This window comes from Camelus bactrianus, chromosome 32 (assembly GCF_048773025.1).
Source record: "Camelus bactrianus isolate YW-2024 breed Bactrian camel chromosome 32, ASM4877302v1, whole genome shotgun sequence".
Lineage (NCBI taxonomy): Eukaryota > Metazoa > Chordata > Mammalia > Artiodactyla > Camelidae > Camelus > Camelus bactrianus.
Window position 1 is genome coordinate 7856075 of NC_133570.1, and position 27278 is coordinate 7883352.

Genomic DNA, 27278 nt, shown 5'->3' on the forward strand with positions numbered 1-27278 from the left:
ATGTACACGTAAAAATTGGTTGTTTGGTTTTGTGTGTTCATATAAATGGGATTGCACAGTTGGTATTGCTCTGGGGTTTGCCTTTTCACTTAACGTGGTGGCCTTGGAGATTCCTAAATGTGGCAGCATAGATCTCCCTCCTCCTCTTCCACTGCTGCAGATGTGCCACAGTTTATTTCACCAGTCTCTGACTGATGGGCCTTAAGGTTGTATTTACTTTTTCCCTTTTATAAATGTTGGGGCAGGAAATGCCTAGCAGGGGATTATCTTGTACCTGCCTCTCTTCGCATGTGTACATGTGGGCAGCTATTTCTCTTGACTACTTACAAGTGGAATTACTGGGTCTGAAAATGATCCTGCCAGATTGCTCTCCAAAAAGGCTATGCCCCTAGCAGCGCTTCAACACTGTAGGGAAGTGCCCATTTCCCTGCATCTTCACCAGCATTGGGTATTAAGGGTAATTTTCTTGATGTTGTTTGTGCCTGGGGAATAGCATGTCTGGTGGGGGGTTTAAAGTGGTCAGCTGCTCACCTGTGCTCTCCCTCCTTTGTTGCCCACCCCTCATCGTATCTTTCAGCCTGGCCGCTCCACCTCGGTCTCCGCCATGAACGGGCCCACCCTGCAGCCCTCCTCGGCCTCCTCCGCGTCCTCGGCGTCCTCGGCCTCCTCGTCGTCCCCGTCCCCGCGGGGCTGGAGCGAGTTCTGCGAGCTGCACGCGGTGGCCGCGGCCCGGGAGCTGGCCCGGCAGTACTGGCTCTTCGCCCGCGAGCACCCGCACCACGCGCCGCTGCGCGCCGAGCTCGTGTCGCTGCAGTTCACCGACCTCTTCCAGCGCTACTTCTGCCGCGAGGTGCGCGAGGGCCGGGCGCCCGGGCCGCCGGGACCCCGGGCCGCCGCCCCGGCGCGCGACTACCGTGAGACCGGCCGCGGGACCCCCGCCAAGGCCGAGGCGCCCCCGGCCGAGCTGGGCCCGGGCCCCGCCGCCCCGGCCCTGCCCAAGGCCCGCAGCTCGGAGGAGCTGGCCCCGCCGCGGCCGTCCGCCCCCTGCTCCCTCCAGCACTTGCGCCACAGTCTCCGCCACATCTTCCGCCACCGCTCGGCCGGGGAGCTGCCCGCTGGCCCCGCCGCCGGGGCCGCGGGGGAGGCAGGCGAGGCCCCCGCGAGGCCCGGCCTGGCTAGGAAGCTCCTGCCCTGGAGCCTGGCCCGGGAGCCGCTGCCCGAGGCCCTCAAGGAGGCGACGCTGCGGTACAGCCTGGCCGACGAGGCCTCCATGGACAGCGGGGCGCGCTGGCAGCGGGGGCGGCTGGCGCTGCGGCGCTCGGGCGGCCCCGAAGGCGCGGACCGGGTGCTGGAGCTCTTCGACCCACCCAAGGTAAGACCGCCGCGTGGGTGTGCACGGTGCCGGCTTTCCAGCAGGTGGCCTCGAGGTGCCCGGAGGAAAGCATGCCTTTTTAGAAATGACCTTTTTCTCTGAGAATCATTTTCCATTTGCACATAGTACATAGTTTCCTTATACACCGCAGCAAGCTTGGCCTACTGTTAACACGTTACGCTATTGTGCACATTCGTCTTCTAAGTAAGGAACTGACGTTGGTACATTACTATTAACTAAACTCCGAGGGTTTTTTGGATTCCCAGTGGTTTTCCCCTGATGTCCCATTTCTGATTCCAAACAGACTACTAGATTTAGTTGTCATGTCTCCTAGGGCACCATTTATCTATGACAGTTTCTCAGGGTTTCCTGTTTTGATGGCCTTGACAGTTTTGAGGAGTACTGGTCAGGGATTTTGTAGAAAGTCCAGGGTCACCATCTATGGGGATAACGTGGGCTAGTGGCCTCCAAGGTCTTTTTAAACCCTGACCCAGACTGATTGTGACAAATAGGAGGGTTCTTCGTCAGGGTTTCAAAACCGTTGTGGAATTCCTTGGGGCCACCCATGCTTTGTGGATGTCTTATTTTCTTTAAAGTTTAGAAAATTTTGTCCTTTTCCTTTGCAGCCAGCTGAGTTCCAGCTGTGCAGCTGAGGCTGCAGGGCCATGATTCTGCACACCTGACAGACTCCGTCTTTGAGCAGATGTGTCGCGTTGATGGGATCGTGTGCCTTTCCTTTCCTTCCTTTCTCTGTGTGGTCCTGTTCTGTGCTAGGGTCTTGCTCTAGAGAGTGAGCAAAGCAGACATGATTCCAGCCCTGAGGGGTCACAGTCTGGGGGGAGACCCACAGTTATTCATTCATTCATTCAAGATCTGGTTGAGCAGCTGCTCTGTCCCAGGCCCATGCCAGGTGCTGGGGGAGCAGGCATCTTGGTGGGGGCTCTTGAAGGAATACACCGACAAATGAACATGAAATTATAAATTGTATTTTGTGTTCTAAAGGAAAGCAGTGGGGCCTCTGGGAGGATAATTGTGGGGCCCTAATTTGAGGGTTGGGATGAGGTGGCGTCAGGGAATTCCCTTGTGTGAAGTACCTTTCTTTTGAAATTTCACTGCCCTGTCATGGTCATGCTGATGCGTGTGAAGTGCCTCTGAAGCTCCATGAGTGTCTCCGGGTTTGCACACCCATGGCCCAGGGGCTCCCTCGAGCCTCCTCCACGTCTGAACCTGCTCCCCGCTCCACCCTGCACCACACACATGCTGACTCCTACCCCCAAGGGTTACACTTCTCTGTTTTGAACTTCGTGTAAGTGAACTCACACAGGGCGTTGCTTTTTATGTCCAGTTCCTTTTACCCAGCCTGTTCCAGAGATTTGTCCATGTTCTCTGGTGCATCAGTAGATTTTGTTTTGTTTTGTTTTTTAATCACTGAGTAAATCCTGTCTGTTGTATGGATGTACCACAGTTTATCCGTTCACCTGTTGATGGACATTTGGGTCGTTTCCACTTTGGGACTTTCATGAATAATGCTGTAATGAAGTTTGCACATAGGTCTTTGTAGGGTTATATGTTTCTATTTCCCACCAGTAGATGCCTAGAAGTGGGCTTCTAGGTCATATGGTAAGTGCAGGTTTAACTTTATAAGAAACTTCTAAACTTCAAAGTGGCTGCATGATTTTGTCTCTCCATCAGCAGCGTGTGAGAGTCTTTTTTCATTTCAGCCTTTCCAGTGGATGTAAGCTGATATCTCATTGTGGCTTTAATTTGCATTTCCCTGATGACTTGTGAGGTAAAGCACCTTTTCATAGGTTTATTGGCCCTTGGGACTGACTCTTTTGTCAAGTGTATTTTTATTGAGTGGTCTGTCCTTTTATTATTGATCTGTAGAAGTTTTTATATATCCTAGATGCACTTTTTTTTGTACCGCACTTATCGTTTCCTGCTCTGTGGTTGCCTTTTTACTCCTTTAATGGAAACTTTTCATGAACAGAAGTTCTTAATTTTAATGAAGTCCGGTTTATTGATTGCTTTCCTTTATGGTTAGTGCTTTTTGTACCCTATTTAAGAAATCTGTGCCTACCCCAGGGTCATAAAGATCTTTCTTGTCTCTTCTTCTAGAAGCTTTATTGTTTGGGCTAAATCACACTGAGGGGCCTTCACAGGCTCCATCCTGAATTCATGTTTGTGTGTGGTGTGAGGTAGGGGTCACAATTCTTCCAGGATCCAGTGACCCTCTTTCCCTAGTGGATCACAGTGTTGCTTTCATCCTAAATCTAGTGTCCATCTTGTGCTTCTGGACTCTTCTGTTCCATTGGCCGATGAGTCTATCCTTTTACCAACACCGCACTCCCTTAATCACCAAAGTTTCATAGTGAGTCTTAAGGAGGTGACTTCTGAACTGAGATCTTAATACTGAGATAAGAATCTCTGGGCTTTCCAGGCAGAGGGAACAGCATGGGCCAAGGCGCTGAGATGGGAAAGCACGTTGCATGTTTTTAAGAAAGACTAACAGAAGTGTGGTGGGAGCAGAGAGAAGGGAGATGGGGTGTAGGGGAGGGTATGCGGGCAGAGGGTCCTGTGAGGAGTTAGCACTTCTTCCTGAAAGTAACATGAAGCCTTCAGGAAAAGCCTAAGTGTAGATAAAAACTTTTCATGCTGTTTTTAAAAAGTCTCAAGGCTCTGACACCATGAAAGGCAAATAATGCCCCAGACACATGGACTTATCTGCGTGATAGTGTGGAGCTCCCTATAAAATTTTAAAAGCAATTCCTGCTGCTTAAAATAAGCTGCCTTGGAAAACCCAGTGTCAGGAGTCAGATGCACCCATGTTCACACAATGAATTAGCGTCTTTCCCGGGGGGTTACTCAGCGTTCGCACCCTGTGGGGCTGTGGTGTTAACTGGGAGGGCATATCTGCGAGGTGCCTGGCACAGGGAAGGCCCGGGAAGTGTCACCAGTCCTCCTGGTGGTTTTGGTTGTTATGGTGATGAAATGATTTGGAGATTGAGAATGCAGTTACTTCCAGTGCTGGTCTGGGCCCTCGGTGCCCAGCTGGGTACGTCGTCAAGGCTCCTGTTCTTGGGGATCCCTGATGGGGGGGCCCAGTCAGAGTCCTCAGGGCTCGGAAGTGGTGATCTGGCCCTGGAGAAGCGGGGCCGGGGGAGGGCAGCTGGGTCCCTGGGGCTCGCACCTCCGCCCAGGCCTCCTGGGTCTCTGTTGTAGGCTTACTGGTTGCTCTGTGACCTGGGGTGTCCCCTCAAAAGTGAGCAGCCCTGGTGGGGCCTCTCCCATCCCCTCTGCAGAGTGTCTGGCCTGACAGAACAGGACCCAACTCCGTCAGCTTCTGACGGCTTCCCTTTGTTCTTAGAGCAGTCTAGAGGCTGTTACTGAATGTTTCCCTGAAAGACTTGGCGTGTCTAGTCTCTGGGCCAAGGCTGCTTAGACTACAAGTCTTGAATGTGCCTGCCAGGTGGGCAGCCTTGACCTCTGACCTGACCCTGGAGTTGTCCACGGGAGCAGTTTTAAATAAAAGAAAAGGAAAGTTCGACAGCCAGGGCTTGAACTCTGGATTCACACCCGAGCTCTGTCACTCAAAGGGTGCTCACTGCCAGCCTAGAGAAGGCCCTTGCAGCCCGGAGTGGGAAGAGGCTTAGAGGACAAGAACTGAAACAAGGCAGCTGCCCAGGGATACCTCACAGGCCTCAGCCTGGCAACTGCAGCCCAGAAGTCTGAGGCTAGGTGGCCAGAGGCTCATGGGTCAGCCTCACCTCGAGATGGGTCACAGCTCCGCCTCTGACCAGCACCTCTGACCCCAGGCCAGTCACTTCCCCGGTCAGAGCCTCAGTCTACTCATACATAATGTAGGGGTGATAGCAGTAGCAGCCAAGGGTTGAGGGTTACTGGGAGGGCTGTGGTGGAAGGGAGCTCCCCATTAGAGGTGGTATGTAAGCGGGGGCCACAGGCTGCTGTAGTGGGGGGTTGGAAGGTGGCTGGAAGAGACACTGTGGCTAGTTCCCAAAGTCCAAAGTCTGGTTTCAGTGGCATCACTACATGTGGTTGGAGGTGGGGCAACCCTCCCTCCTGTTGTGCGCTGGCCATCAGTAGGAGGCTGGGGACTACCTCTGCTGGGAAGTGTCATCAAAGGTCCCTTGGAAGGAAGTGACATCTGTGATAAGGTGCTGGCCTGGAAGATCTGGGTGAAGGAGTCCCAGGCCTAGGAACTGGCAAGTGCAAAGGCCCTGTGGTGGGGACGAACCAGGAGACTTTGAGAAACAACCGAGTGGCCAGGAGCTGGAGTGGAGGAAGCGAGGAGGGATGAGGTTGGAAGGGTGATGGGGCTGGATTAGGTGGGGCCTAGTGGGCCATAGTGAGCATTGTAGGTTTTACACTAAGAGCAGTGGGAACACTTGGAGGATTTAGGCCCAGAGGGGCTGAGAGATACTTACCCAGCATTAGGAGTAGGCCAGCAGAAGAAACCCTCTGGGGCTATGATGTTCTGACATCTGGGAGAGTGTGGTGTGATTCTTCTCCTCTGGTCACCATGTCCACCTGTCCTGTGGCACCTCCCTCCCCTTAGACATCTCTGAGCCCAGGCTGGGCTGGGCATGGGGAACAGTAGGTTTACTACCTTAAATGTGCACCTACTATGTGCCAGGTGTTTCCCTAAATACTAGATGTGGAGACCCTCCCATGAGGTCAAGTTTATGGGCCCATTTGACAGATGAGAAAACTGAGGCTGCAGGAGGCAAAGGGACTCACTCAGGATCATACCACTAATGTTACCTGAACCCCTTATCCCAATGGGTCCCTAGTCCCAAGCCCCCAGCCACACTGTTGAACCACTTCCCTCCAGCTTCAGAGTGCAGAGAACCAGCTCCCAGCCAGGCCCAGCCTGAGATGCGCAATCCCACTCAGCAGTTGGAAAAAAAACAAGAAAGTTGAATTGGTTGCCAATATTTGAAAACCATAAGATGGAGAGATTTCACATAAGAACCCGGATTTCTGGTTTCTCTTATATATCTGTGGATTGGCGGTGCTGGGCAGCATCCTGGGAGTGGACCCCAGCCTGAGCTCTGCAGAGGGAGAGCCTGACCTGGAGGCGGCGCGGGTCCCAGGGCTGGGGTAAGGGTACAGGAGCAACCAGCAGGCCAGGGGTGGCTGGCCTTCGGGTAGGGCTTTCCCTAGGAACTGAGGCTCCATTTTCACATGGAGCACATCCGGGCTGACCGTGGCTTTGGGGCTGGTCCTTTGCTCTTTCAGGTGTCAGTTTGCCCATATGCCCAGGCCTGGGTTGACTGAGATGGTCTCAGAGCCCTGCCAGCCCTGCTGGGACTGGGGGCTGAGACTCGGCAACTGTCATCCGTACAGTGGGGGCAATGATGCAGCTCTAGGGGCCATTATTGAAAACTGCCTTTTTAGCCAACATTTATTTGGCACTTGTTATATACTCAGCACTTTACTGTCTTGGTTTCATTGAATCCTCACAGCAGCCCTGTGAGGGAGCTGCTGTGATTGCCCCCATTTCACAGATGGGGAAACTGAGTCTAAGAGAGGGTAGATGACTTGCCCAAGCCCACACAGCTCTGAGTGGCTGAGGTGGGACTGGAACCCAGGCAGCGGGGCTGCACCTGGTGCCTAGTAAGTCTTCAGAAGAACTTACTATTATTATCAATATGGGTGGTGGCAGTGGTGTTTAACCAGTGGCCTTACTTTGGTGGGGGTGGGCATCTGTTTTGAATTCTGAGACCAGGATAGGTTCCCTGCAGCCATCTTGTCCAGTGCCACCAATTTACAGATGGGGACGCTGAGGCCTGGAGGGGGCTGGCCAGTGCCCCTCAGGTGGCATGTAAGACTTGGCGGACCCAGTGTGCCCTGCCCTTGGCCTAAGCTGCTCAACCCAGAGAAGAGATAGAGGAAGGAGGCAGGGGACTCACAGGGGATTCAGTCCACAGCCGTGAGCTGCCCCCCTGCCCCAAAGGCCCCTCCTACCCCCACCAAGAAGTGGTCTGGTTGGGAGTGGCGGGCTTGCTGGTCCTGGGAGCAGCTCGGGGCCGGTCTGGCAATGTGGTTCAGAGCTGTGCCTCCTCTGCTCCTTCTGAGCTGTCCTTGGGCAAGTGACTGGGCCTCGGTTTCCTCATCTGTTAAATGGGGGTGGCCCCAGCCCCTGCTGGTGTAGAGGAGGCTGCAGGCACAGTAACTACTGACAGGGTGGTGAGGGGCAGCCTCTGGCTTATGCATCTGGGTATCAAACCTCCCTGTGGCACCTGGCAGCTCAGGAACGAGGCCTCCCCCACACCCCCCACCGCCCAGAGGCCACACGGTGCCCCCCCCGGGAGACAGCCCCGTGCCTGGATTTGTGAGAACAGGTGACCTCTGGGGTCTGCCTGGGAGGAGCAGGACCGTGGGGCAGGACTTCCCCTGGGTGTGAGCAGGGCGGGCAGCTCGCAGGCAGCAGGTGCCGTGGAAGCATCCTGAGCACTTGCCGCGGGCGAGGGCGGGCGAGGGCGGGCGAGGGCGGCACCGTTGAGCCTATGAGTAATGCTCCCCCAGTCGCCGCACTGTCGGCCCTGCCGCCACACCTGCTTTGCTGATGAGGAAACTGAGGCTCGGAGACACAGAAGGAGCCACTGAGTGGACCCTGGGGGCCGGAGCCCGGAGCGCTTGCCCTGAGTGTGGGAAAGAGGAAGCAGAGAGAAAGGGACGTCCGCCGGAGGCCTGGCGGTTTCCTCTCCGAGGCAGGAGCGTGAGGAGGAAGAGGAGGAGGCCGGGCAGGAAGCGGTGGCCTCCTGGGCTCGGATGGACCCGGCCTGAGTCCTGCCTCTGCTTCTTTTGAGCTCCGTGACCTTGGGAAAGGCACTTCACCCTCCCTCTGGGCTTCAGTGTCCTCGAGTCAAAAGAGCTGGATACCGGTGCCCAAGGCTGGCGCTGCCCCTGGGGTGCCCGGCACAGGTGGTGCTCAGCACAGCTTAGCCTCTGGGCTTCGTGTTATTTTCTGTTAGTTGTTTTTTGTTTTGTTTTGTTTTGTTTTTTAATGGAGGCACTGGGGACTGAACCCAGGACCTTGTGCATGCTAGGCAAATGCTCCACCACTGAGCTATATCCACCCTCCCCCCACATTTCTATTACTTGTTTTCAGCACGATGGGTACTGCATCTGACATATCCCATGGAATTGTCACAAACCCTGTGAGGTGGGGACAATGATGAAGCCGTCTGGTAGATGAGGAAACAGGCACAGAGAGGTAGAGAGACTTGCCCAAGGCCACATAGCTGGGAGGTGGAAGAGCAGGAACGCAGTCCAGTGGGGCCTGCTGGGGCCAGGGGGTTGTGTTTAGGCCCCCAAACAGGCAGAGAAACCAGCCACCCTCCACCTACCGCCCAGCGGATCTTCGTGGGCCAGAGCCCTGATGTCCTAGTGGGGAGACAGGTGCTTTGGAAGCCAGTGGCTCCACAATCCCACTCTCCCAGGAGGACTAGGAGCGAAAGGCTCCCAGGGTGAGAGTGGGTTCCCGTCCTCGCTCTGCTTTGTGACCCAGGTAGGTCCCCGCCCCTCTCTGAGCTGTGAAATGGGCAACCAGGGGGCTTGATCCGGGCCTTCTGGGACTGGCAGGGGAAGGAAGGAAGGAAGGGGTGGTGGTGGGCAGGGCTCCTGTAGGGCCCCCAACCGCACACAAGGCCGCCCCATCTGCCCCTTATTGGGGTTTTGTGTAAGATCGTTTTTTGGAAAGTACTTTGCCGCTTAGAAGAACCCCCACCACGCTGAAACCATGGGCAGATGGTATAAATGCGCTTCCTTTCAGCTCAGGTTCTGTGAGTCCAGAGACTGGGAAGTGCCCCTGGATCCAGCAGGGGCAGGAGGCAAATGACAGTCATTTGTTATCACCCCCACCCCCCCAACCCCAGCGCCTCTGGGGGCTTTTCCACCACCACCCTCTTGCTCCCCAGGGTCTGTTAGCTGTTCTAGCTTCTTGGAAGTTGGTCTTCTGTTTTTCTCTGGGGGACGGGATGTTGGGACGCATCACCGCAGTGTCTAGGCTGTGGGCTTGGCAGCTGGGGAGAAGGGCAGATGGACAGGTCTGGGTTCAGATCTTGGCTCTGGTGTCCTTGTTAAGTAGCACTTAGCTTCTCTGAGCCTCAGTTTCCCATTCTGGAAAACGAAATCCCATTACTGGCCTTGCTGGGTGACTGAGTCAAAAGCAGGCTCCAGGGGGGCCTGCCGCGATACGTCCCCACCCTGGGAGGCAGGAAGAAGGGGCTTCCTGCGTGGGAAGCCACCAGACCCCAGAGTGAGTCCCCGGACGCCCTCCCTGGGAGAGGCAGCGACCTGGCCGGCCCCCCAGTGGCCTGTATGGGGCACCCGGCAGCCAGGCGGGGCTGCTGGAAATCCCCGCCCGCTTTGTGAATGGGAAAGGAAACCGAAATGCACCCGAAGGCCCTCCCGGGGTGGGGGTGGGGTGGCTTCCTTCCCCAAGGCAGGAGGGGCCGCCTCAGCTTCCTTTTTGGGGCCCACACCCCTTTTTCCTATCCCCCTCTGAGCTGGGGAGGAGGCCGCTGCTCTGCTCGGGCAGTGGATCCCACTGACAGCTCAGCCTCCGGACCCAGTGGGCGTCCATGGCGGGGCCGGGAGCGGGGGTCACTGCAGCACCGGCCACCTGGCCTCTGGGTCCTCCCTTGCTGCGGCAGATGCCTGGGGACCTCCCCTTACGGCCTGACTTGATTCCTGACTGCAGCTGAGGTGAGGGTGTCTCAAGTCCACGGCCAACTCAGCAGAGAGAGAAAAACCTCTCTCCAGGGAACCGTCTGGAACTGGAGGCCCTGCCATGTCTCATTTCAAATCTCCGTGTAATCTAGGAAACCGTCTAACTTACCGAGGGCCTCCGTGTTTGACTTCCTGGTGTTTCTGGTTTTGTTTTTTCGATTAATAAAGCTGACGGGAGAAATTATAGAACAGTAACTGAAAAACCACCCACAACCCCACTGCCCAGAGAGAGCCAGCATTTCTGCTTTAGTAGATGTCTTTGCAATCTTTGTCGTGTTTCTTTCTAACTTCTCCCCTCAGTTGAATTCCTTCAGCATTCGCAAATTCCTTGTTCTCATTACCTCTGGAGCCCCTGTGAGACTGACACTTACCACAGTTTTTTGTTACCTGCTTTTTTTACTTAACGTATCTAGAACATTTTTTCTGTTTTCTTAAATATTTTTCAAGAATGTCTTTTTTTTTTTTTTAAATACTGGCTGCACAATATTTCATTTACACCGACAGGCCATGACATATTGATTATCTAGACTCCTATTTCAATCATTTCTAACTTCTTTGCTGAAACAGATAACCTTGTGACAAACATCTTGTACATAAATCTTGGTGCCCATCTCTGATTATGTCCTTGAGCTAATTCCTAGAAGGGGAAGTGCTGGGTGAAAGGCTTTATGAGTGCTTCTAATACTTTCTATTGCAAAGCTTTATTGAGATACAGTTTACATAATCATATAGTTAACTTATTTAAAGTGTACAATGGTTTCTAGTATACTTACAGAGCTGGGCAACTATCTGCATGATTTTAGAATACTTTCAAAGAGAGACGTTCTACCTATTAGCAGTCACTCCCCATTCGTCCCCTCCCCCCAGCCCCAGGCAACCACTAATCTGCTTTCTGTCTCTCTAGATTTGTCTATTCTGTTCTTATATAAATGAAATCAGACAATATGTGGCCTTTTGTGACTCTTCTTTCACTTAGCATCACGTTTTCAGGGTTCATCCATGTTGTAGCATGTGTCAGTATTTTGTTCCTTTTTATTGCCAAATAATAATTACACTGTATGGACAGATCACATTTTGTTTATCCATTCCTCAGTGGATGGACATTGGGTTGTTTCCACTTTGGGGCAATTACAAATAGTGCTGCCATGAACACTCGTGAAGAAGCTGTGGTTGGACACACGTGTTTTCATTTTTCCTGGGTATATACCTAGGAGTGGAATTGCTGGATCATATGGTAACTCTATGTTTAACATTCTGAGGAACTTCCAAACTGTTTTCCAAAGTACTGCACCATTTCATATTCCCACCAGTAACGTGTGAGGGTTCCAGTTTCTCCACATCCTCACCAACACTTGTTACTATCTGTGTTTTTGATTGTATGTTGAGCGTCTTTTCACGTGCGCACTAGCTACTTCCAATGCGAATGCTAAATCCTTTTTTAATAGGCTTCTAGAAAGGTTATACCTACTTATCTTCAAATAGTGGTGCCAGCACTGGGTATTATTCTAAAAACCTTTGCCAACTTCCAGGTGAAGTGGTTATATTGTACTTTCTGATTATGAATAGAATGGACCGTATCTCTTTTTAAAAAACATTGAGATGTAATTCATGTGATAGAAAATGCTCCATGGTAAAGTGCAGTCCGTTGGTTTTTAGTCTACTCACTGTGTTTGCAACCGTCACCACGACCTAATTTCCATCACCTCAGAAAGAAACCCAGTGCGTATCAGCAGTCAGTCCCCATCCCATCCCCTCAGCCCCTGACAACCGTTAATCTACTTTATGTCCCCATGGATTTTGACTGCTTCTCGGTCATGTTCATTTCCTGTGACTTAGAGGCCATCTGTGTGGTCTCCTGCACCGTCTGCCTCTTTCCTGATGATTTGTAAGAACTCTTTACATGGATATTAGCTCTCTGTCACAACGCTGCAAGTATTTTCCTAGTTTGCCATCTGACTTTTCAGTTGGTCCCCTCCTTGGCCTAGGGAGGTTTTCAAGTCTGGGCGGTGAAATAGTGCTCTTTGCCTTTACCATTTCACTCGTTGCTTTTCCTCCTTACCAAGTCCTTTCCGACCCTGAGATCAGATAATTCCCTAGGTTCTTCTATTCCAGTTTTGTCTTGGTTTTGTTTTTCACTTTTAATTATTTAATCCAGCTGGCTTTTATTCTCTGTGGCTGGTGTGATTTCCTGTTGTTTTTTGGTGTCAGTGAGATGCTGCGTGTCAAGGCGTATCACATAGGAAGCACTCGCTAAACGCAGGCTAAGGAGAGTAACAGTTCACGACAGGTTGAGCTTGGAAGGGTGGAGATTCCCAGGCAGTGGCTGCTGGGGCTTCGGCTCTCTCTCCATCAGCTCAGCCGGAGGCTGACTCTGCTTAGCCAACTCAGCCCCTCAGGCCCCAGAGGCCCTGGCTTCCACCTCTTCTTCTGAATCATCATTCTTCGAAGGCAGGCGGTGGCCAATGTCAGGGGCTTTTGGGGATCTTGGTGGTGACGAGCCCCCCTCCCCTCTGGTGCGCTCCCCTACCCGAGGCCGGTGACAGAGGTTGTCTGTTGTTTCTTAAACCACATCTCTTTCCACCCTCGCTGGGCGCCAGGCGCGGAGCAGACACGGGCCCGGGCTGCGGCTGAGGGTGCACCGCTGGGGTGGGAGCCTCTCCGCTGGCCTGGCCTCACGGCAGGGCCGGGAGGTGGGCACACTGTGAAAGCCTTGGGGGGCCGGCCAGCTCTGGGACCCTGGCCCTGTGGCAGACTCGGGTGGGTCCCTCTGCTTCCCCCCCAAGACCACAGAGCACACCCTCCTGTGCAGCAGGAAAGCCCCGGGGACAATGCGAGGTTTGGCTCGGGTCCTGGGCATGTGGCGTGACCTCCGGGAGCCACGGCTTCCCCTTCTGTCCGGGGGGGTGACCACAGTCCGGCACTCGTGGCCCCGAGAGGTCCCTGGCACTCAGGTGGCCGGAGAGGCCCTGTGAGAGGGAGGCGTAGCCGGGGTAAAGGTTCACGGGCCTTGGTTGGCCTGCGGCCTCGCGGCCACGTGGGGGCAGGGAGGATTCCTGGCGGGACATCGGGAGCAGGATGTGGTCGCTCAAGGCGTGGGCTGGCAGCAGCTGGTTTGCAGCTGGTGGGGGTGGGGGTCTGGCTGGGCCTCTGACCCTGCTTGGGACCCCCAGTTGATCTGGGCCTGAGTGCTGGCTCAGCGCTGCCTGACAGACACCACCTCTATCCTCAAGAACGTTTCAGGCCAGCTGGCCAGGACAAGGGGTAACTGGCCGAGGCTGTGGCCGAGCAGCCCGTTCGCAGTGCTGACTCTTCACAGCTCCAGGGTCTGGAAGCGAGTCGATCCTAATTTGCCAAAGGGTTGGGCCAAGCGTGGTGCCCTGTGTGGAGGAAAGGTGTGGAGGGGAGAGAAGCCTAGGAGGCGTGAGCATGCAGCCAGCTAGTGAGGCCCCTCCATTCCCACCTCCGCAAGGCCCGTCCCAGGACATCCCTCCCCAGGCCGGGCGGCCTGGCCCTCCATCAACCTGGAGGGGAGGGAAGGGGAGGGGAGGTCAGTTTGTGGGTCTGTTCACTTACTCGTCTATGTCTGTGAGGAGGTGCAGGAAGTGGGACTTCCAGGGTTGGTCCTTCTTTAGCCACAGACCCCCCCCAAACCTTGGGTGTGGACCCCCACGCTGGCCTCAGAGCAGACCATCCTCACGCCTGGCTCATCCACACTCCACCGCCCGGCGTGAACCAGGCCACCCGCATGTCAGGAGGGGTTGAGGGCTGTCAGGGGGATCCCAGACTGGTTCTGTGTGTGTTGGGGGGGGGCTGTCTCTATGGGGGTCTCTGTCTCTGAGAGGGAGGTTGCTTCAGCATCTGAGAGGGGCTTTGTTTCCCTGTCACTGTGATTCTGTGTGTCTGGGGTGGTCTCCATCTCTCTGAGAGGGGGCTTTGTGTCTGAGTCACTGTGAGCCTGTCTTTCTGACATGTGGGAGGGACTCTTATGGGCTTGGGGGGGGTCTTTAGACAGGCTCCCAGCCCCTATTTGTCCCAACATCACTGGCTAATTACTCCTACAGGGTCTTCTTGGGGCCTCTCAGGGTCCAAAAGTAGCCCCCACCTTCATGCTTGGTCACTCAGGGTGTGATCTGGGGGTGCCACCTGCCCAGAGGAGGGAGGTGAGAGGATGGGGACTCCGCCTCCAAGCAGGGTTGTTATATTGGGGTGTCTCTCACCATGTCTGTATCTGCCTTTCTCTCTGGCTCTGGAGAAGTCTGTTTCTGGCATTGGTGGGCTCTCATTTGCCAGAAAGAGGAAGCTGACTTGGTCCATGTAGCTTTTATGGAAGCTTCTCTTGTCCCCTTCCTGCTCCCTTGTAGGGCAGGGAGACTGAGGCAACAAGAACAGCCTGAGGGGAGATCTTGCGCATAGCATACTGGGTGCATCTGGGAGACTCCTGTGTACTCAGGGGAACCTGCAAGTTCACTTACAGAAGCCTTGGGGGTGCGTTCCATTATCACCCCCATTTTACAGATGAGAAAGCAAAGGCATACAGAAGCGAAGTGATTTGCTCAAGGTCACACAGAAAAAGAGGCTGAAGCAGGCATTTGAAGGGCCTGTGTGTGGTGTCGTGGAGTCAGGGCCCTGGCTGGGGGCAGAGGAAGGAAGTGACCTGCGGCCCATAGTTCCAACATTTGTTCGGCCCCTGGAACTGGCTCACTGCCTTCAGTTTGCCCCCAGGGGAGCTGGGGAACAGGGGGGTAAGATAACTCACCACACCCCCACATTTGCCTCTGTTCCCCAGACATCTGAGGGCTGGGGGCCCCAGGCACTCACCCAGCTACTTACCCATCCATCTGACAAACTCTCTCCAAGTGCCTCCTCTGGGCTGGACCCGGTGCTGGGCCCCAGCTGGGAACAAGGCTTGGTGCCCTGACCCCACCCCCAGAGGAACTCCCAGTCAGACGGTGGGGGCAGCCGCACCATCAGGAAATTATGGCCAGGACTGATAAGCTCCGTGCCGAGGGAGAGGCACAGGAATCGCACTGACCATGGCTTGGTGATCAGAGAAGGCTCCCTGGAGGAGGGGAGATTTTCTCCGCCAAGACCTGCAGTTTGGATCAGGCCTGGTGGTGGGAGACATGAGCTGGGAGGATTGGGCTGGATGGAGGTGGGTGCTGTGGGCTCTGGGGCTGGGCAGACGAAGGTCTGGGGCCAGCTCTACTCTGCTCCTCTGGCCGAGGACAAGGAGTTTTGCCTCTCAGGACCTCCGTTTCTCGATCTGTGACATGGGGTCGGTAAGCGTCTCATGAGGTGCCAAGAGCCTTCCTCTCAGCCACTCGTCTCCCCTGGCCAGCTGGAGCCTGGGGGTGCCAACCTGTGTCCTCTGTCCTCCCCCCGACCATGCTGCCTTGACTGTCACTCCTCCACAGCCCTTGTCGGGATGGGGGTCTGCGGTGAGGGCCATACCCTGTGCTCTACTGACCCCCCGCACACATGATGCTTGGCAAACAAAGGGCCTGGGATGAGTGTTTGTGTAGGAATGAAACTGAGCACCTGCTACCTACCAGCACTGTGCTCGATACTGGGGATGCCACATGAACAAGAGTCCCCAGAGAGAGAGCACATTTCATAGGTTGGTAAATGTAGTGAAAGAAGTAAAGGGGGTTCTGTGGTGGTGCCTGTGTATTTAGGTACCATGGTCAGGGAGGGCCTCTTCCTGAGGAGGTGACACTCGAGCTGAGATCCAAACATGAGAGGAGCCAGATCTGTGAAGATGTGGAGGAACTGCCTTTCAGACAGAGGGAACAGCAGGTGCAAAGGCCCTAAGGTGGGAGTGTGACTGGCACACTGAAGAATGGTGGAGGCCAGTGCGGCTGGATCAGAGTGAGTGAGAGGGAGAGTCGATGAGGTTGAGGAGGTAACAAGAACGCAGTTATGCAGCATCCTGTGGGCCAGGGCAAAGACCTGGGCTTCCAAACCCAGCAAGATAGGCTTGCAGGAGAGTTCTGAGCAGAGGGGGAAGGGAAGTAACTGGATGCTGGACAGACCTAGGAGTAGCACTGTTAGGAGTGATGGGTGGCCACTCAATTTTGATGCTGCCCATCTCTCAAGGGGTTCATGATGTCACCCTGTTTTCTGACTCCTCACCCTTAGTGGAGGCTCCCTGTGAGAGCCCCCTTTGCTCCCAGGAGCTGCGTAAGACTGAAATCCAGGTTGCCTGGTTCCCAAGCCCCTGCCTCCAGCATCCACTATTCTGTCTCCGTGGGACAGACTGTGCCCTCCCTCCTGCCAGTCTCTTGTGTCTGAGGGGGGAGGGGAGGGGGGAGGTGAGTGCAGCCCCCCTGCCCAGCGCTCCCCTCCCTCAGTGGGTTTCAGAGGCACCCAGGGCCGTGTTAAATGCAGGTCCCAGGCTGACGTCAGAGGTCCCAGGCCCACCGGCTGCAGCTGAGCCCTGTGTTGGGAGCAGCTCCCCAGGGCGGGGGAGGTTTCTTTGCCTTGGCTCCTCATCTGTAAAGTAGCGGTAGAACAGCCTCATGCGCTGCTGGGGGTTCCTGGGAGGCACCCACCGCTGTTCCTCAGATGGACAGGTGGCCCAGAGCAGAGTGCTGCAGGCTTTCCCACTGGAGTATCACCGTAGTTGATGTCAAGGATTACTCTTTACTCTGGGACAGTGACCTTCCTACTTGGTCCCGGCACCTTCTTTTCTCAATATGATGTTCTTTTCTGTGAAGCGGGTAGTTTTTAGAAGTGGTGCTGGCCTGTGAATTCAACAGTCCGAAACTGTCACAGGAGGTGCTCACTAAGGGATGGTGGGAGGGGTCTGTTAGTACCGTTTCTGGTCACAGCCAACTCCCCTGCAGCCTTCTGGCCTCTGGGTGTTGGCTCTTGCTGTCCCTTGGCCTCCAATGCCTCCTTCTCTACCTTCTCCACTTCGGACAGTGCTCAGCAAACATAGCCACGTACCCTGCCCTGTGGAAGTCACAAGGGTGGAAATGGAGCAGGGAGGCCGCCGTGGGCCCACAGTCTTGGAGTGGGGAGAGGGCTGTGGAAGTGAAAGCTTCCTCAGGAGAGGCTGTTTGCTCCCCAGCAGGTCAGGTATTCTTAAGACTGGGTTCCTAAGGCCTCGTGTTCATCCCCTCGAGGCTTAACCACCCGGAGCGCCCCACACACACTGTACTGCCAGATTCTCACGGAAAGTTCTCTCACAGAAGTGGGGACTGAGGCTAGGAGAGGCAAGTCACTTGTCTGTGGAAGATGAGGCAGAGTTGGGACTCAAGGCCAGGACTGTCTTAATTCCCAAAACTCAGGATGGGCAGGTTGTGGGCAGTGGTTGTGCAGACCCCAGAAATGTTCCTGAGCAGGACACATGGGTTCGGCAGGTGTCTCTGTTCCACTTCTTCTCAGAGCCTTTAATGGACTGCTGTGCATGAGATTCTTCATGCACAAGAGGCTGTCTTCTCACAGAGAAACCTTTGCATTGGTTGCCAGGAAGCTCAGATACAAATCTGTGGCAAGTGAAACTCTGGTCTGTATTCCAGCGGTTTTCTCCCTTCCCACTGAGTATCCCTGTAATGCGACTAAAATCTTTTTTGGAACAAGACAGGGCATTTTCTTTTTCTTGTATTTTTTTAAGGCAGTTGTTTAGATATGATCAGTAAGACCTGATTAAGCATTTCCAAGAATGATGTTTCATCCATTTGTTTGCTTATCCATCCAAGCAGCATCCATTCTGGGCACTGGCCTGGGGGACTCACCCATGACTGGGGTCTGGGATTTGCTCTGAGCCTGTAAGTTTTCAGGGCCTCACCCCCTCTCATCCTCCCCTTACTTCTGGAGGTCAGTAGTATCTGCTTCCTGTCCTCGTGTGACCCAAGAAGAAACTGAGACTGTAGCTAAGGCCATGATCAAGATCCCAAAGGTAGTAAGTGGTGGAGCTCTGTTCCTCTGCTGCTCTTTGTAGGAGAGGAGTGAGGGCCCCAAAGCCCTGGGAGATGCCAGACTGCTAGGGGGCTGCTGTGGCCTGGGAGGTGGGGGGGGGGATGCCTCTCCTCAAGGCCTTCACTTGAGGGATAAAGGTCCCTACAGTGGAGGGAAGAAGGCCATTGTGAAGGCCTGGCCTGTCCACGCCACGGGGCACTCTGTGCCAGGCCCTCTGCTGCTTGGGTGTGAATGAGATGCTGTCTTCCCCTCCAGCGTCCATGGCTGAGGTGGGTAAGAGCTGGGTCTGGCCCAACTAGCAGGCCTGCTTCTGCCTAGGTATTTAACGTGAGCCCAGCTGCCACTTCTGCTCCTTCACCTTCCAATGAGCCTACAGTCTCAAGGCCCCATGGGGACTCCTGGGGGCTGAGACCACCCCACTGTGTGCCAGTCTGTGCCTGTGTGCTCCCCCCACCTCAGGACCTTTGTCAGGGCCATCCTGGTGCCCAGGAAGCTCAGCTCCACCTTCCTGTGTGACCGAGGTCGGTCCTGCACTGCTGCCTGTTGGGTACCCATCTCCTCAAGCAGCAGCTCTGTGAGCCAGGGGCTGTGTGTCGTTTGTTGGGGCACCAGCACCTGGAGCTCACTGAGGGCTCAGCCATTCCCTTGGCGGGGGTCTTGTGGTGTGAATGGCTATGAGGGTGCAGCCCGGTACCTTGGAGCACTCTGGATGGATGGGCCATCCCTGCCCCTCTGCACACAGGGAGCAGTGCAGGTTGAGAGAAGAGCAAGGCCTGCAGGGAGAGGTGAGGTCTTGTCTCATTCCTTCCAGGCAGGTTCGAGGCCCCCAGGCCCCACCAGGGGGAGAGAGGGGGCCCCTGGACCGTGCGAGTTGGAGAGGACGGGTGTGTTGAGGCAGAACTGACCAGACTGTCCTCCAAAGCCACAAGACACACCAACCCTAGGGCCAGAATTCTGTTCTTATGTAGAAGCACGTGGAATTTTCCGACCAGTTTTAACATCCACTGAACAGACTGCCCTCTCAGGGCGCACCCTACCCTCTGGCACCTTCATGTCCTTGATCTTTTCAAAACAAACCCAGAAGCACCTGAGTAAGTTCATTGTGTTGTATGCACAGTTGCACTGAAAAATGTTTTATTTTAATATAAATTACATTCCATTACTTTCCTTTTATCTTACTTGGGGTATTTATGTAGGTAGATGATGTTATGTGTAGATTTCACTGAAGGCAGTAAAGGAGTACGTTACACACGAGGTCTGTAAGACTCAGAGAAGGCAGGTGTGTGCCCAGCCCTGGGCTACTCGGAGGGGAAGCGGCAGTGCTGTGTGACACTGGAGCACTGTGCGAGCAGGCTTTACTCATCTGGGCTGGCCTCAGACCCCAGCCTGGAAATTTAACAGCTGTTTATCAGTCAGGCATTTCTGTCACTTGCAATAGTTCACCCAATCACCACACAACCCTGTGAAGAGAGAGGGACTATTAAATGTCTCCAGCATACAGATGATGAAACTGAGGCATGGAGAGCTGATCGCTTGTCCAGGGTTATACAAGGGCAGGGTCAAGACTGAACCCCAGTGCCTAGAGGGGTGAGAGAACCAAAAAGCCCAGATAAAGTTAGCTGTAGAAATACAAGTTCTTCTGTAGGACAGTCTCAGAGCTGGTCTACATCTTTGTGTTTGAGCTTCCTAGCAGCCAGAGCAAAGAAAGAAATGGGTTATTGACACTGGAGTCACAGTGGCTATGAGAAAAGAAACTGTCTTTTTGGATGCTGGGAGCTAACAGGAAAACTAGCTCCCCGGGAGAGAATGCTGCAGGTGTGGTTGGTGACAGTTCACTACTCGTCCACTACTGCGAATACTGGAATGGTTTGGTCATTTTGATCACCCAAGCAGTGTGACTCTGAGGTGGGTCCGGGGAGCCCGAAGCCCCAGTGTTCCTGTGGCTGCTGTTTGGGATCAGTTCCCCACACCGCCCTCTGTCCACCACACTGCTCAACCTGAAAGGCCCCACTAGTCCCTCCACTGTGGCAAGCGTGCCCAAGTCCTGCCCTGGGCTGTCCAGCTGGGGCTGCGGCCACAGGTGGGTGGTCTGTCTCTACTCTTGTCGCCCCTCCAATCTGGGCAGCACCTCTGGCATCTCCCCCACATCAGGCAGTAGAGTCATTAGATGCTGGCTCTGACTCTTGGCAGGTTGGGGCTCAGCCCCTGGAGTTGAGTGGCTCTGGGCAAGGTGGATGGGCTGCCGTGAGGAGACGGAAGAGCCAGTGTCACACTCAGCAGGCAGAGGGGAGCCAGGACAAGTTTCACCGTCGTCTGTGCAGGGCTGGCCGTGGGCGAGGAGGGGGAATCCTCTCTTCACCACTGCCTGCCAGGTCAGCAGTTCCTCAGCTGCTGGGGGTGGAGCTGGCATGGGGGCCCCACATTCAGGGTGAAACCAGTGGCTTTGCTGGTTAGGCTTGGCACTTACATGGCAGGGCAAGCCCAGGGTCTGGAGCGGAACCGAAAGGGAGACCAGGCCTGTTCCCTTCTTGGCCTGGCTTGCCTTACTTCCTCCCAGTGATCCTGAGAGCCCAGAGCCAGTGGGGAGGGTGGGGGGCCAGGCAGGGCCAACGGCAAAATTGGGAGATGGAAGTAGCTCTCTATCCCTAACCCGTTTTGCAGGGAGGAAGTAGAGACCGAGAGGCTGGCTGACTCTGAGAGCCGCCAGGGGAGCAGAGGCCCCTCTCCACGTGCTCTGGTGTGTCCTGTGCCTGTGTAGGTGCTAAGTGAGGCTCCTGTGCTCCCCACGTCTCCCTGGCTCCCAGGCTGAGAAACTGGGTCCTGGGGAACATATGAGAGGAACTTGAAGGTAAAAATGCCCTGTCTGGTGCTGGTCACTCAGGACGGGGATTTGCTAGCTGGACAACCTGGCCGAGCTCATTCCCAGAGCTGTTCTCCTCAGGCTGCTGTGTCCAACGACCAGGGCCAGACCTGGAGCTCCAAGACCTGCTGCCAAGCTGCCCAGCCCTGGAGTTACCACCCTTCCACCAGAAACACCTGGCGTTTGTGTCTCTGAAGCACCGTTAAGCATATGGCTTTGGGGACTGACTCTTGCGCCAACTTTTGAAAAGTCAGCCCCCACCCAAGCTGGGCCCTTCTGAGCAGAGGTGGTGGAGGTGATTGGCCAAAGCCACTGTGCCGAGAACTCACCTTTGTTCCTTTCTCTTGTTTCCATCTCCCCACCCGGCGCTGGATCGGGAGGGGCTGTAGTGGTTCCCAGGTGTGCCTCACCCATCTCCAGACTCGTAGGGAGGAGATTGGAGGGCCAGTTGGGCGGCCTCTGTCCCTTCCCCACATCATGCTCCTTCCCCCACTCTTATCTTCTTTTGGCCTCTGCTGGAAACAGCCATTGATCATCTCATGACCCCAGAGGAACAATCTTATCAGTCCTAATCACAAGAGGAAGTGGCGATGGGGGGCAGTGACGGGGTGATCTCCCTTCTGAGAACACTCTTGCCCAGGAGATGCTGGCTCGAGTGCCCCAGAGCTTCCTACCCTCTGGGAGCAGAGTCCACAGGGTCAGCCCCTGCTCCAGCCAAGCTCAGTCAGGACCCTTCTGCTGGCAGAAGGGAAGGGGGCATCTCCCACCTACTCTGAACCCCATGTGTGCTGGAGTCACGGGAGACTCTGGGCCCGAGGTTTTCTGTGGGTTTCTGGATGGCTATAACTGGGGCCAGCTGTGTGAGGCTTTGTCCCTTGGGACACACTGGCAGGAGCCCCAAGAACCTGTAGCCAAGCTACTCTGCCAACCCCCACCTGCAGCCAAATCCGGTTCTCCTTGTCCTAAGACTCAGAGGCAGGACAGGTTGTCAAGTGTGGGAGTTGGAGACTCTACGCTGTGTGCTGTGGGTAGGGGTTCACAACCCACTCTTCACTTTCCCAGGAAGGTGTCTTCACCTCCAAGATTTGAGTTTTTTTAAAAACGTGGCGACAGTCTCTGCTTTCTAGGGCTGCTGTTAGGCCAAGAGAGACCTGTACTGGTGGGGAGCCATGGAGGGGTGGAGTGGAGCTACAGGCACGAGAAAGGCCTGAGCCCCCGGGGCACAGTCAGCTAGCATCTTAGGGGGAGCCTGGGCTGGAGCCCCCGTGCCCCTCTCCGGGCCTGCTGTCAGGGGGGGCCAGCGGCCAGGGCAGAGGGCAGGGAGGTCTTCGTTCCACCAGTGGGAAGAGAAACAAATGTCAGCTGACAAAAGCATGTCAGCTGGCATGTCAGGGGTCCAGGTGGAGCGGAGGTTGGCCCTCAGCCCACGTAGGTTTCTGGGGAACTAAGTGTGTGTGTTGGGGGGTGGGTGGGAACAGTGCGGTGGCCCTCTGCAGGCTCCCAAAAGCCAGAATGCTAGTGCTCCCCCCAGGCTCAGCACACTCGGTAAGCTAGGCCCCAGGGAGACAGCAGGAAGACCAGAGGCCTGGGGGGGCCAAGGGCATCAGGGACAAGCCTTGAATGCTCGGCCTTGCTCTCCTAGAGTTCAAAGCCCAAGCTACAAGCAGCCTGCTCTAGCATCCAGGAGGTGCGACGGTGCACACGTCTCGAGATGCCTGACAACCTCTACACCTTTGTGCTAAAGGTGAGTGACAGCTTTCCACACTGGGGCGGGGGACACGCAAACCTCAGATCCCACATAGCTGTTCCCTCCCTCCCTGCCAGGTGAAGGACCGGACAGACATCATTTTTGAGGTGGGAGATGAGCAGCAGCTGAATTCGTGGATGGCCGAGCTCCGGGAGGGCACAGGCCAAGGGTGAGGTGCCCACCCCTGGCACCGCTTTTACTGCTACCCCTGACCGACCCACATCCTTAACCCCGGTCTCTTCTCCAGCAGGCTGGAGAGCTCAGACCCAGAGATGCAGATTCCCTCAGCCTTAGAGCCCGGCATGTCTAACTCTCCAAGGGGAAGCACAGATTCCTTAAACCAAGGTGAGGGAGGCTTTGTCCTCTGGTACTTCAGAGCCCAGTCCCAGCCCAGGGAGTAAGGCACCCTTGAGGGTCACCATCACCCATCTTCTTCCCAATTAGGAGCTTCTCCTGGGGGGCTGCTGGACCCAGGCTGCCAGAAAACAGATCACTTCCTGTCCTGCTACCCCTGGTTTCACGGCCCCATCTCCCGAGTGAAAGCAGCGCAGCTGGTTCAGCTGCAGGGCCCTGATGCTCATGGAGTGTTCCTGGTACGGCAGAGTGAGACACGGCGTGGGGAGTACGTGCTCACATTCAACTTCCAGGGCATAGCCAAGGTATGGGGCAAGGCGGGCGGGGCCGCACCCCCTCCACCTTCAAGGCCCTTAGGGGCCAGTGCCTGAGCCGTTCCCCTCTCCCCCAGCACCTGCGCCTGTCACTGACGGAGCGGGGCCAGTGCCGAGTGCAGCACCTCCACTTCCCGTCGGTGGTGGCCATGCTGCGCCACTTCCAGCGCTCACCCATCCCACTCGAGTGCGGTGCTGCCTGTGACGTCCGGCTGTCCAGCTACGTGGTAGTTGTTTCCCAGCCACCAGGTGTGACCCTGATGCCCCTTGATAAAGGGGGTGGTGGCACTGGGAACCCAGCAGAGGGTAAAGGCTTGCTGCAAACTCAGGGGGGCAGAGACCTCGTTCTGTGTCCTTCCAGCACTTGCCCCGTTAAGACTGACAGTCTGGTCTCTCTCTCCGTCACTTGTCCCCCAGGTTCCTCCAACACTGTCCTGTTTCCTTTCTCCTTCTCTCGCTGGGATTCCGAGCTGGGCCTTCCCCACCTTAGCTCTTCTGGCTGTCCGCGGGGGCTCGGCCCAGAGGGCCTCCCGGGCCGATCCTCTCCCCCAGAGCAGATTTTCCACCTGGTGCCTTCGCCTGAGGAACTGGCCAACAGCCTGCGGCACCTGGAGCCCGAGCCTGCCAGTCGAGCCCGGGACTCAGACTACGAAATGGACTCCTCCTCCCGGAGCCACTTGCGGGCCATAGACAATCAGTACACACCTCTCTGACAGGCAGCCAGAAATCCCAGGCCTCACAGATGCCCGCGGAGCACGAGCAAGCAGTTGTGAACTTGTGAATGTAACTTTCTTTCCTTCCTTCCAGAGAGAGATTTAAGGGGCACCGTGAACTGCTCATTTCAGTTTGGACGTGACCCTTCTATTGGGCCTGTTAAAGGGCCTCCGGCAAGTCTCACTCTCACCTGGCTTTCTCCTTGTTTACAGATGTAGCTCTTGTTCGCGGACCCGCTGGCTCCCGCCCTGGGTCGCTAGGACTCGTCACGCAGAGGCGGCGGTGGGGCAAGGGCCGGAGCTGGCAGTGGAAACTTGTTCTCTTTTTCACTGACACCATCATAGCTGATGACAGGCTTTCTACTGGGGGGGGGGGGGGGAGCATCAGGAAGCCCAAAACACTAACAAGCCCTGGATTCTCCTCTGCTTTTCCCGCTTCAGTGCCCGTGGCAGGGCTGCTGCACCCAGGCCACAGGTGACCACACTTACCCTGCTTCAACTCTCAGCTTTAGGACAAAGCTCTGGCAGATGAACAAGCTAAAGGTCAAAAATGATTTTAGACATTTTACCTCAGATTAATTTTTCAGAGGATTCAGGTTTCAAAATTAAACCATTGCTTCTTTCACTGCACTGTTTGAACACACACCCATGCGATTTTTGTTGTCAGAGCCAGCTATGCAAACCCTACTTGACTAGCTCCTGGTTCGAGCCAGCATGCCTGGCTTGTCTATTGTATCCTCAGGACAGTCACCTGTTGCTGAGAATAAAGATAGAGAGAAGTGAAGCATGTCACCCTTTCAGGGAAATTCAGGCAATTGCTGAAATAGGTGGGTGGCAAGGAACAGTTCCACCCTGGTGCCTTATGAATAAAAAACTGGATTCTGGTTTACAGATGCTTTTTATGGTGAGCGTTAAAACCAATGGGTGGGGGTGAGGGAGGGGCAAGCTAAAAGGCAAGAAGGGCTGGCTGGGTTCTTTCGAGGAAACCCTTCACCAACAGGACTGGCTCAGAGCCTCCAAGAGTCTACTGACTTATTAAATTATCCCAACCAGGTTTTAGGCTCATTCTTGAGCCAAAATGGAATCTAGGAATCTGGTGCCACAGCTAAATGAAAAACTCCTTTAAGAGACCACGATCAATGTCCTGTTCCAGCCCATTACTGCCTCACCTGATGAAGAATGTGTGTAGATGTAACAAGCACACACCACCTCCGACATCCAGGGAGGTCCTGGAGGCAAACTTCCATCTATACTTGCCTTTCACAAGTGAAACAATTCACAGGGAGCTGGCTTGTCCCAGAACTTCCATGCGGAGGCTCAGAAACAAGGAAGGCAGTGACAGAGTGGAGTCGATTGCCCCTGGCTGCCAGCAGGGCTGTTCAGTACAGCCGCCAGGCTCACCGAAGTGGCTTCTAGGAAACTGGGAATTTAGCACAGCTTAACATTTATAGATACACTGATCAAAGCCTAAAATTAAACCTTGGCCTAAATTACTGCCTGCCTTATCTGGGATGAGGGTTTGGTCTGCTCCCTCCAGCCACTATCTGTACTCCAAGAGGTTAGAGGTCAGACTTTGGAAGGATGGGGAGGTAAGCAGCCCACCACTCTTCACCACTTTAAGACCCAACACTTCTGGGTGTTTTCACAGATGATAGTAAGGAAGATCCAATCCTGATCTAGAGTTGTGGTCTATTTCTGAGGACACTTGTCTTTCCTTCATATTCCACACATCAAGTGGGTCTCTGAGTAAGGAAAGCTAAGCTTAACCAGGATTAAGCGCTATTTTGGATTTCTCTTTTAAAAGAGAAAGTGCATCACATACAGCTAATACTGACACGTCACTGGTACAGCTTTTCCCCTTATCTGCACAGGAAACGGGCAAGCAGACAATGAACCAGACAAGTTCCCGCCCTCCCACAAGAAGGGTAAATAAACATGTGGGATATGACATCTTCAAGCCAGGGACACTCACTCCTTAACAGCCTCTCAACATACAATTCTCAGGTAGTGCCAAGAGGCAAGCCAGGCTCCAAGCTAGCAGCTCTGACCCGCTGGATAGTCACCTATTTCCACACTGCTCCAGTATAGAATGTTCAAGAAAAACATTTCTAAACCTTTCTGAGTTACCACGACAGCTCAAATACATTCCAACACAAAGCCCCCTCATGGCCTGGGAAGAAGTGACACTAACCCAGTGCTGCCTCTCTGCTAGAGCAGGTCGCGCTGAAGGAAGGGCAGCAGTGGGTCCCTGGACTTGATGCCTCCACAGGCAGTGAGGCAGCGACCCTGATGGCTGCAGCCAGCCCACCACAGTCAGCACACACCACCACCCTCATTTCAGGCTCAATGTGACCACCGCTGGCAGCAAGAGACCAAGCCAGCGGCCCCCACCGAGAGCCCAGGCTCTGAGGGCCAAATGGACAATAAAGGCATCACAACCCCTCTGGTTATCTCTAATCACAGGCAACAGGATAGCTTGATTGCTCCCAGCCTCATTGCTTCCTTCATCTCACGTTAATGAACTTTTACAAACTAACAGTCACCAGCACCAAAGAATTAAGTCAATCAACTAACCTGCCTTGAATTTTAGACCAGCAATCCATATGGTTTTATCTGGTATAAATCTTCTGCCTTTGATCATTTCTGGACCGTGTAGGAGAGAGGAATAGCAATCATTACAATCTTAAGCCAGAGAACACTATTTTTACATAACAGTTTTTTAACCTAAAATCAAGGCCTTGAACCCTTCCCTAAGGATTGCCCGAGATTCCCTCATGCTATTATTCAGCCTTTTATCACAAATGTCACGTGAGCTCTAACATCTCCCACAGGCTAGACGAACTTGACAGTTTGTATCCACTGCCTTGCCTCTTAACAAGGACACATCTGACATCCAGTGTTTGGCTGGGATAAGCAGCACATTGTAATGACCACACAGAAATGGATGCATTGAATATCATTAAAGGCAGAAGGTATCCGCAGATTTTTATGTATTGTTTATGTACTGTATAAATAACTTATTCATGATGAATGCAAATTTTGCTATAATGTACAAACTGCTACATGTGAATTAAAGAAAGTTTTCAGAACCTTGATTTGTTGTCACGTTATTTAAAGGCTCTATTAGGACTTGGGCTCTGCAAAATACTTGCTTTCCCATTTGTCGTCCTCCCACAAATTGGAGACATTAACACATGCTTAGGAGTCTACAGCAATATGCTACTTTGTACATCACTGC

The 27278-nt window shown here is 54.5% G+C and overlaps 1 protein-coding gene across 4 annotated transcripts in view; it reads left to right on the plus strand.

The window, feature by feature from the left end:
* Nucleotides 1–27135, plus strand: part of SH2B3 (SH2B adaptor protein 3) — a 36333-nt gene extending 9198 nt beyond the window's left edge. The window contains exons 2-8 of one of the 4 annotated variants that reach the window (XM_074356515.1): nt 578–1372; nt 22555–22656; nt 22737–22828; nt 22907–23004; nt 23104–23318; nt 23405–23576; nt 23745–27135. In XM_074356515.1, coding sequence (XP_074212616.1) covers nt 605–1372; nt 22555–22656; nt 22737–22828; nt 22907–23004; nt 23104–23318; nt 23405–23576; nt 23745–24040 — 1743 coding nt within the window. In that variant the 5' untranslated portion in view covers nt 578–604 and the 3' untranslated portion in view covers nt 24041–27135. Of the gene's footprint in view, nt 1–577; nt 1373–22554; nt 22657–22736; nt 22829–22906; nt 23005–23103; nt 23319–23404 lie in introns of all 4 variants that reach the window. The other 3 variants (XM_074356516.1, XM_074356513.1, XM_074356514.1) reach the window with 3 other exon arrangements.
* The last annotated feature ends 143 nt before the right edge of the window (nt 27136–27278 follow it).